The sequence below is a fragment of the Lactuca serriola genome, chromosome 1 (assembly GCF_051521515.1).
Source record: "Lactuca serriola cultivar US96UC23 chromosome 1, Lser_US96UC23_V15, whole genome shotgun sequence".
Classification (NCBI taxonomy): Eukaryota; Viridiplantae; Streptophyta; class Magnoliopsida; order Asterales; family Asteraceae; genus Lactuca; species Lactuca serriola.
Genome location: NC_136408.1, coordinates 77,806,069 through 77,817,770, shown reverse-complemented (window position 1 = coordinate 77,817,770; position 11,702 = coordinate 77,806,069). Strand labels below are relative to the sequence as shown.

At 35.8% G+C, this 11,702-nt stretch overlaps 1 protein-coding gene across 1 annotated transcript; it reads left to right on the top strand.

Moving 5' to 3' along the window:
* Window positions 1-1,662: 1,662 nt before the first annotated feature.
* Window positions 1,663-2,304, top strand: LOC145093115 (putative histone H2B.1). Its single transcript, XM_079031167.1, has one exon. It carries the CDS (start codon window positions 1,746-1,748, stop codon window positions 2,190-2,192), a length of 447 nt encoding a protein of 148 aa, XP_078887293.1. The 5' UTR covers window positions 1,663-1,745; the 3' UTR covers window positions 2,193-2,304.
* Window positions 2,305-11,702: the final 9,398 nt, after the last annotated feature.

Here is an 11,702-nt window from a genome sequence, read left to right as displayed (position 1 = left end):
CCCAATAACACTTAAAAACTATTGAGGGTCCCTTAAATATGAAATTGGGTCGTAGGAGGCCCAATAACATTTATTATTATTCATTGGGCCCAAAATCATGTTAATGGGTCACAAAGGCCCAACAAGCATGATTGGACTTTAATGCCCAAAGTTTGGATTGTTTACTTGTTTTTAGGAACTGTATAATTGTTGGAATGTTTGATTGGACGATTGTTATTTTGGATCTGCACGAGGCCACTTGGTTGTTGTCAACGATTTTTGGAATTATACATATATTCATCTTGATGAGTTGTAGATTTGTATTTTTGACTCAAACATCTTGATAGTAAAAAAATTTATTCAAAATATTGGTTTGACCCATTTCAACCATTCTTTAATAAAGATGACAGTTTTAGTCCCTTATATAAAAAAGACATTTTTGCCCTTAAACCATTTTCTTGACACATTTGACCCATAGACTTGTTCAAGTGATATTTTTGGCTCAAAACTTATTATTTGGCAATGTCAGCCCTTCTAGAAAAGTATTTTTCAGTTAAAGTCCAACTTTTTGCAACTTTTACAATTTTGTCCCAAAGTCCAAAAACTTTACATTTTTGGTCCGTTTTGGTAAAGAAAAGCATTTTAACCCTTGAAATAATTTTTTTTAACTGTTTATCCCTTGTTTTGAGGAATTTATCATTTCAGCCCTTTGAAAATCATGTTTTTTGCAACTTCGGGCTTAATGGGCCGAAAAGCCCAAAAATTGGCCCATTAAGTTAATATTTACATTTCAAGTCCTTTGAAGAGCATAGTTTTCATAAAAACATTTATTTTAACTGTTTTGACTCTTTGACCTTCAAGAAAACCGTAAATGGCAACTTTTTTGGCCTTCATATGTCTCGAGATTTCTTTCCTTTTTGTTGCATATTTAACACATAAACACTTACAATCACACATACATGCATAAAATCATACATAGCACACATATACACATAGATCTACACATTTTACTTGTATTCTCCCCCATAAAACTTGTAAAAACCAAAAATAAATTAGTGGGTTTGTTTGATTAATAAATAAAGAAAAATTATTTTTTGTTAGATTTTATATTCAAATGGAAAAGTTTAAAGGATTGATAGATTAAGATGGAATCATTTGGTGGGTTTGTTTGATGAATAAATAAGAAAACAAACTAATTTTTTTGTAAGAAATAAATAAAGAGAAAAACATAAATTAATTAATTTGTGTAAGTGATAAATAGGGTTTGTAAGAAATAAATAAAGAGAAAAACATAAATTAATTAATTTGTGTAAGTGATAAATAGAGGACGGGACGTTTAAATTTCTTATGGTAAGAGGCCAATCGTATAAACCTTTATATATAATTCATCATAATTTTGTAGATTTTAAATAAGAGTAAAAATGTAAATACAAATTTATATTAAGTGGAAGAATCAAATTAAATTGATAAGTGGAAATATGATTACCTTTTGCTTTGCATATCTTATACAATACATGCGCCAATATGTTGATCCGTGTCATTTCGCAAATTAAATCACGTCCGTTGAAAAAAAAACAATCAAGACCAAATATCAACGGTCTCTATGCACAATCCGGGACATCTAAAATCAACCAATCAGATAACGCCTCTCAATCCTCATACAAACAAACTAATTCTTCTTTCATTTTCATCCTCTCACGTATCAACCATCTCTCTCTTTCTTTTTAAACATCAAATTCCCTCTCTACAAAACAAAAGTCCCTTCAATGGCGCCTAAAGCAGAGAAGAAGCCAGCTGAGAAGAAGCCAGCGGAGGAGAAGAAAACCTCCGTAGCTGAAAAATCCCCTGCCGAGAACAAGCCAAAGGCCGGAAAGAAGCTTCCCAAGGAAGCCGGCGCCGGTGCCACCGATAAGAAGAAGAAGAGAAGCAAGAAGAATGTGGAGACATACAAGATCTACATCTTCAAGGTTTTGAAGCAGGTTCATCCTGACATCGGTATCTCAAGCAAGGCCATGGGGATTATGAACTCCTTCATCAACGACATCTTCGAGAAGCTTGCTCAGGAATCTTCGAAACTCGCGAGGTACAACAAGAAGCCGACGATCACCTCCAGGGAAATTCAGACGGCGGTGAGATTGGTTTTGCCTGGAGAGTTGGCAAAGCATGCTGTTTCTGAGGGAACGAAAGCTGTAACAAAATTTACCAGTTCTTAGATTTTGGGTTTAGGGTTTTATTTTACTCATTGTAAAGAGAGATCGACTTAAAAATGTTATCTTTGTCATGTAATAGCTCGTATTGAAATTAAACGTATTGATTTTGCCCAAATTTGTGCATTATTTTGTACCTAAAACATGTATTGTTTACCGATTGCATTTCTTTAAACCCACAGCTCGAATTCAAAAGTTTTCTCCTTTTTGATTGTATCCGATTCCGAAATTTGATCAGTTTTCACTGTAACTGTTAACCGATCTCTGTCTTTTCAACAATACCGCATCCTTTGAAGTAGCATCTGAATGAAATTGCAATGCTGGTTAAACGAAAGCATTTACTTATACACCGATGCAATTCGCCATGGAGCCAAATGATAGTTATGCACACATTCATCAAATACTGTTGACTGATCCATTCCGGTTTTTTTTGGCATCCACCACGATTCTCCAAAAGAAAGGAAACCCATGTAATATATGAATCAAAGATTCAAAACTAAAAGCACCCACCAATCGAATTTGTCAAATACAACAATATTTGAGGAAGCACCGACTTCTGAATGGGTCTGGTATGTGGTATGCTTTCAAACATAATCAATTTGGGTTTCTTCGAGAGTGAATCTATTCAGTATCGAGGTTTCTTTGAAATCCATTTGTGGGTAAGATAATGGGGTGGTGGGTTGTTGAAAGGCAATCGGGTGTTATCAAATTTCACAAAAGCAGTCAAGTTTGATCAAACCCAACAGCCCCACCCCACCCCAAATCACATTCTTTATCTCTCCAATATCGGTGATCAAAAGTTCCATAGATTCTCCTCCGGTTGATTATAATGGCGGAGTTGTTTTTGCAGAAGCATTCATGGATATCACTTCTCAGCACTCCCTTTAGCTTGCCCACAAACCAAATAAGTCTTGTAGGAAATTGCTTTTTAGGGTTCAAATTATGGGATAAATCGACTAGGCACCCTCTGATTAAGGGGATCAATCGACTGTATTTAACACACACATACATACAGTAGATTAAAACATAGACATACACACAGATGCCTTTGATTATCGGACTCCAGAACAAAAACGAAACAGAAGAAAACAAATCAACAATCACATATTTATTTCCTCTATAACTTAGATAACACCATTAAATTGCTTCTTATTAACTCATAATTAAAGTTTTTCTGGTGAGAGGGAGGGAAGAGAGATGAAAAGCTTGATGTGTTCTAATGGTTTTAGGAGCACCCATTTAGATACAAACACACACACACGAGAGAGAGATGGGTGGGTTAGCTAGTTCCCTTTTTTTTTTTTAAATTAAAAAAGTATTAACATAAAGATAAAAAATGGAAAACATAAATTAGAAATGGCATAATTTATTGGGACCAAAATCATATGAAAATCTTGATTTTGGACTTTCTATGCAAGTGGAAAATTATAAGTTTTACATTGCGATTAGAAATCAGTCATAAATGAATTTTTTTGTTTCTAATTAGCCTTAATAATTAAGATGATGATCAAATCCTTAGCTGGTTAAGAACAAATTAAACTCCTCATTGGTCACGAGTGTTATACACTACAATCATTTTCAAAATATGCTTAGTACTCTTCAACATTGTCTTTTAGCATAAGCATTTGCATTAAAAAGGACATCATGTAGTTGATATCGGGAAGACGAGGGTTTTGAAAATGGTTTATAACACCATGTTGCATGTAAAATTTTCCATTTTGAAGTTGAAATACATTGCACTATAAAGGTACATAGACGATAATGAGAAATTGATGTGTTTGCATGTTGTTACCTTCCATAATTGAGTTCTGTAGTGTCACTAACACCTTTATTTTTTCATTTGGGCTAAAAAAGTCGAAGGTCCTGAAAATATTTATGTAAGGGACGAGGACTTTGATGATGATATTGTAGACTTCTCATTCGGGGATTTTACACAAGATACCTTTAAAAATTATTTAAAACTCTCCAATGAACCATTCGTTAACATAATATATGATGAAAATATATTAAGTAGGACTTTTTATGGAATGGGAAATGGTGATAACAAAAATGGTGTTCATGACTCATTTCATGATCACATCGATGGAGGAAATATTGTTTAAGTGGGTGTAGAGTATAGGGTTTACAATCCATATATCCGTTGGAAAAAATGAAGCACGAAGTGGGAGAGTGTTAAAAGTCCCATGCTAAACTCAGGTTTACATCAACTAACTATGTAATATGTAACAACCCAATTTTTCAAAAGAAAATTTTCATTTTTAATTTACCAAAATACTTTCCACAAATCCTGACATTCCAATACAATTGTTTTCAAATTCGTGATAACAACAATTTTATTTCAAAACATCAGACTGTCCCATAATAACGTCTGAGAGAGAGTGCACGTCGCGCCATCAAGCCTTGCCCTTGCCCTTTGGCTCAGATGTACCTGAAACAAATCCAAAAATTGTAAGCTAATGCTTAGTGAGTTCCCGAGAGCATACCTCACACACAATCCACATAACACATATCATATTAGCTATAAAAGCTACATATATAAGCCATGAATACGAACATATAAGGAAGCCATGGAAACCCTCTGGGGTCTTACACCTAGTGCCACTGGAATCCCTACGTGGTCTTAACTAACTACCATGGGAACCCCCACATGGTCTTAACTAACTGCCATGAGAACCCCTACATGGTCTTCCTGTCGTGGGAACCCCCACACGGTCTTTACAATCGAGTACGAACATACAAACTACACAAACAAATAAACTAGAATGTCATGGAAACCCTTTAAGGTCTTACATATAAGTGCCTTGGGAACCCCCCGAGGTCTTTCATGTGAGTATCACAAATAACTAGCATATCACATATCCCACAACCAACTAATCATAACTCATAACAATAATGGGCCGCCCTTGGTGCCTTAGATTTATTGATATGGTGAGGAGACTCACCTCCCGAGTGCTGAACTGACAAGCTAAGATCAGATATATCTCATGCACTCCTCCTCCTCAACTGCCTATAATCAACATATGATTAACTTGTCATAATCCCGTAAATACTTTTAAAGTCAACCTTGGTCAACCTTGGTCAAAGTCAAGGTCAACGGTTAAGGTCAACAGTTCATGTTGACCTCAATTCGTCGAGCGCATCCTAGCAACTCGTCGAGTTCATCCCGAGTCCATTCCACTGAATCATATGTTAACTCGTCGAGTCACCTAAGTGACTCGTTGAGTTCATCAAATGTCCAGTAAAATAAAAGCTTATGCAGTCCCCAAACCCTAATCCTTCACTGCACTCATTCTGAATCTCGAAAACGGGTAAACCCTACCCGACTCGTCGAGTCAACTAAGGGACTTGACGAGTTCCTTCAGTCCCTTTTGTGTTCAGCCCTTTTCAGTGGGATCTAAGGTCCCAAACTCCAGATCCACTGTTCCCTAGTGTAGTTACCACGTAAAGTTGCAAACTTTACTTGCATGCAAGGCCTTACAAGGCTAAAGCATCAAAACTAAGCTTCTTACAAGGTTCTTGTGCATGGATAGGGCCTAAGCTAGATAAAGTGAGCAACTTTATGCCATTGGGGACCTATAGAGGTCCATAACTGGAACCATATCCTTGTGATAAGTCCAAATCCGAGTATGACTCCATTTTGCCCCAAAAATGGCCATCTACTTCCAAGAAAAGGGATCTAACCAACTAGAGCTCAAGGTAACGACTTTATACCTCACGATGGTGGCCAATACAGTGTAGATGTCAAATCTATTGCTTCTCTCCTTGCTCCTTCTTCTTCAAGCTCTGAAATCTTTCACAAACACACCAAAAATTGCTCACAAAAGCTCTTTCTCTCACTCAAGAAGGTGCAAGGTCTAACTAGGGTTTTCTATGGCTAATAGGGTGGTAAGGGAGGCCACAAGAGGCGGATTATGCTCTTTAAATAGGGTGCAAATCCTAAAAATTAGGGTTTTCCTTTACAGTGTCACACCCCCGAACTGGGATGGTGAAAACATCCGGGGGCGGGTGACTTCATCTTGTAATATCATATCAATTGAATATGAATGAAACATAGCAACCATCATTATCACACATTAACGATATCAACATGCATTGTTTACATCTTTGTGTTTGTTCATGAAAATACATCCAAAATAACATAATGTATGATAATCCAAAAATAAGACAAATGTCCAATGTCCACGGCTGAAAAACCTGCTCACTGTGTTTCTGAAAATACAAGTTGCTTTGAAAAGCGTCAACATATAAAATGTTGGTGAGTTCATAAGCATTTTTGTAAGAAAAACTTTGTAATAGTTTGTAAATTCCAGAAACTCTAGTATTTTTTGTAAAAATAGTTTGAGAGTCTTGTTCCAAATCATGTGTAATTGCATGTGTATACTTTGTTTACCTTGTTTGAAAATTTTATAGAGAGTGTTTCCAAAAAATCCTATATTTTCTATTATACGAAATATTGTGGCCTTAAAACCCTAAGACCAGAGTTGTGAGATTAGTGCAAAATAGTCGGCACATAGTTTTGTACTTTGTAAAACATGTTGAGTGTATGTTTTGTGTGATTTTTAAAATAATATTGTTATTCTCTATGTGAGTTGTTGAAACCATACTAATGTGACGAGAGCGTCTGTCTTGACGTTCTCCAGGCGTCAGTTTCTAAAGATAATTGTCACCCTAAATTGGCATGTCTAGTTGTAGCGAACAGCTCAGGCGTAGGGGATGTCAACCCCGTATGGATCTATACATAATATCCCACTCTCCCTCCAGGAGACTCTGGTTATAACTATAGGGTTTACGATGTACATGATGGGTTTTGAGTATTCTAACACTCCTATGGTGTACATGCAATCCTATAAACCTTGGATCTATATTTTCTCTAAAATACATGCAAATAAGAATTTTCCAAAGTTCTCATCCTAACTAACATGACAAGGGGTACTTGTAGCATAAAAGACTAGTAGAATAACATACTTTTTCTTGTGGTTGATTGCTTGGAGTTTTGAGAGCCTAACACCAATAATGTGGATGCCTCAAATGGAATCACAAATCACTACACAACTTGGAAAACTTGATAGAATAGTATGTACGCTTAGAAATCGGCCCACCCTTGGTTTTCCTCACACACTAGTGTCATTTCATGTGCCAAGGACCTCTTTATATAGTGTGGTGGATTAGGGTTACATCCATGTAAACCCTAATACCATGACCTTTCATTTCCATAAGATCCATGGGTTACATCTCCATGGACTATCCATGGACTTTCCAAGCAAGCTTAGCCCATTCTAAACAAGCATTAGCCCACTCTAAATAAATATAAGAGTCCATATTTAATTAGTTACCTTTTGATCACTAGATTAATTCCAAATTAATTACAGATCAATACTAGTTAAATAATATGATTTCATATTAATATATTATAACTTATAATATATTAAATCATAACTATATTATTCTCAAAAGACTATCCAAACTGTTATGGTGAAGTGCAGCCTAAATGGACCATGTCGGGTCGGTCAAGTACATCTCAAATATAGTTATGGACTTAGACACCTTATCCAACAGTCTCCCACCTGGATAAGTTTAATAACTATAGTTGCAAGCATGACTTCAGGAACCGACCATGAATCGTAGCTCTTAAAACTTTGTTGAACTATGAAGCGCCGTTTTAGATAAGTGATCATATAATACTCTGTTCTAGATATCAGTCGGACAAATACATGGAAGAACGTCGTACTTATTGTCCAACAGTTTGTTTCATGGTTTTCGATTTGTTTGACATAGACCTAAACTGGACACATCAATTTGGTTCTGACCGGGCCCGGTACATAGGTCAAAACAAAATCATCGAGGGGCCCATATATCGCTTCTAATCCTCCAAGGACTAAAAGGAACAGATAAACTTCGACTCATATGCTTGTTCTACTACTTGTTGATTTATACACAAAGGAACGTTTTATAACATCAAGTTACTGATGCGTTTTCGTGCAATCAATGTACAACCAACTCATAGGCAACAACTCATATCTCTAGTTTTGAAGAATTATATGATATTACCGTCTTACGATCACTTGAGATAAATTCCATGAAGTGATACAAGTGATTGTGAGTTTAATACAATACTCATAACTTATGAGTACTCATGAATGTTGTAGCAACTTTTACTATGTCTAACATCTTAGACATCTACAAGCCCAATTCATTACAGTCTTGATGCATACCTACTTCCAACATATGACTGACTGTGGAGAATTTAAATAACTCAGTCATTCGGAAAGAATAACCTAACTATTATGGAAGTCAAAACATGCGAAGGGAAACACAAGAATAATCGAATCCAATATGGTCTCAGAACTTATGAATATAAATAGAACACCTTTTATTTATCACCATATTGATTACATGTTATTCATTGCATAATGTTTCGAATAATCAACTTAATACTTGAATTAAAACAACAGCTGTCCCATGCTCCAAGCATGTACACTATGTTTTCGTAAACGATAGTTATGCCATACTCCAAGTATGCACACTATGTTTGTCTATGATCCTTACTTTGTGAAATATATCAATTGAACATGATTCCAATGATGCTCATTTCACAATACCAAATCTTTATTATAAGTGTAAGAATTCCAAACTCTTAGCATTGCTCGAATGTGTTAGATTATACACTATTATGCAATTTTGTTATGTAATGTCTAGGTACCAAGAGTCACAAAGACTTGACCAACAATATTACAATAGATTCCACTGGAAATTGTTACAAGACAATTCCAAGGTGACGAGGTCTCAAATTCAAAGTACATTCCTTTGAACATCCTTCTTGCATAAAAGTTTCTAACTTTCTCATAGTTTCTTAATATCCAACTCCCAATATGGAAAAACATTTCCATATTCCCATTTTGACTATCACTTCTAAACAAGAGTCGCCTCCTTTCAGAATATGTCAATATGGTTCCTCTCCAAAATTTAACACCATACTTCCAACTGTCCATGAGCAACCAATCTTTGGTAAACCTCAGATTGTCCTCAACAATTGCTTAATCATTTTAGTCATATCCAATTCTAGACCTTTGCCCCTCTTAATGCCTTAGGCATTTGGAAAATTTAGAAGGTATAAATATTATAGCACATGTAATCGATCCTATATTTGAAGCATATGGGGCACGATTCATGATGTCTCACATAAAGACATGATCCTAGACCAGTCTTCTACTACAATATTGTTTATTTTCCATGTTTGCATAATTTTACTATGAATAGGGATGCCGTAATCATAATCGAATTTTGAGAATGCAATATTTATGGAATATCCTTATGTTGAACCATTCCAACATAAAATTCATTCATATATATATATATATATATATATATATATATATATATATATATATATATATATATATATATATATATATATCCTTGACTAAAGATGATTAAAATCTCAATCTAAGCTTTTAGAATTTAAATGAAGTATAATTTCTTCTCCGTTAATTATAACAAAACAACTTTTCCCAATTGAAACTTTTGTTTTCTATAATTAACATTGCAAACTTGCAACATTTATCATAATTATCATGCTCCCACTAACATGATAATTATTAGCATAACATTTATGCTCCCACTAGCTTTGACATGTGTCCAGAAATCAGCTGGACTTCTAGAAATAAATACTTTATTGAGTTTCTTACCAAAGTTCAGATTTCTTATACGATACGCTTTGATAAGACTTTATCAAAATCATACACCTTTTCTTAGATAGCTCACATGTGTGTCTAAACAATTTTTAGAACTATGAAAAGGGATGTCGTAATCATAGTCTCAATTTTTTAGACCTTTGCCATTTCTCACAACTCTATGTTAGTGTGCCAGTTACCCACACACGCTCCACTAACGACTTTGAGAATGCAAATATCAAAATTGCTATCTACTTAAAATCTACTTAGTGAAAGCGTTTCCTCACCATCATTTTTATGAATCGAAGAGAAACCTTATGACACTTAGATTTTATGGTGTATGTGTTCCTATCCATGTGATTTTGTCAAAACCATAATCACAAGACAAGGTTAATGACAAATTCAAACTCATATAGATTGAACTTGTTCAATCTTAATTTCTTGCCACTTGGTAGCACAAGGCCTACCATTGCTTCCAGATTGTTATGCAAACAATTAAGAACTTGTAGAACTCATATGCATGGTCAACTTTAACTGGAATGGGCACAGAAATAATAATATGTCAACACGATAAGTTACAAACCTCAAGTAGTGCGCTAGTGATAAACTACAAGTTTTATTCTTGATTAGTTCTTGAAACTCTTTCAGGATCTTTTAGACTCTAACTGTCCTCTTGACATATAAAACTCTCCTGCCAAGAACCATTGTAACATCCTAAAATTTAGGTATGTCTCTTTAATCCTACTTCTTTTCCAAGTTGTTAAAATTAGCCCAAAATAGAAATTGGTGGCGAGTGGGTACGTTGGGCGTACTGAAGAGTACGTTATGCGTACCCATGGGCGTGCCTTTGACGCGGACTCTACCCAGGTACGTTGGGCGTACCTTAGCTTACGCTGGACATAATGGGCCCATATTCAAAACCCTAAATGAAACATGAGCACTATAAAAGGAATATTATAGCTCCATCCCAGCCACCATTTTACAGATAGTGAAACCATAAGAGAGCCAAACCTTCGTTCTAAGCTTGTGTGTGTTTTGAGATTGAAAGTATCATTGTGTGCTTGTGAAGAAAGGGAGAGGGCCATTGTGGAAGCTAGAGTTGGAATGCAAGCTTTGGATCTGGGCTTTACAGAGGTTGGGGCACCACTTGGAGGTAAAAAGCTCAAAGCTTTCTTCATCATTTTGGATTTGGGCATTATGGACCAACTTTTAGGGTTTTTGTCCCAAGATGGAGACTTTATAAGTAAATGGTGTCCATAAGCCTTGATCTGCCCCATTTCAGTATAAAATGCATTGTAGATCCATAAAAATCCAATCTTGGTCGTTTGTATTGAGTCATGCATGAGTTAAGGACTTAATGAGGAGAGAGGGTAAGAGTTTGGAGTGATTGGTGACCTTTACAGCCATGCAAAGGCTTAAAGGCTTCGAATTTATGGGTTAAGAGGCATGAGAAGGACTAGATCTGGAATATGAGCTTGTATCTTAATCAATTCAGACCAAAAACATTAAGAGCATGAAACTGAGACTTACGTTGGGCGTAAATCTAAGAACGCGCCACGTATGGGTTGAGATCCCCGATTCTGGATAGCCGGGGTACGCCCTGCGTACTTCCCTCTGTTGCCTTTTGTTGACTTTTAGGGTTTGGTCAATAATTGGACATTTGGACCATCGGAGGGGTAAAATGGTATTTTCCCCTTCTGAGAGATTATAGGAAGGGATTAGTCTAGCCTCTGAGAATCATTGTTAATTAGAGGTAATTACTTTATGTGATTAGGCGGAAGCTAGATCAGTACTTCGAGTTCGAGACTTTCCGAGATTACCCGAGGTGACTCTTCTCACTATACGT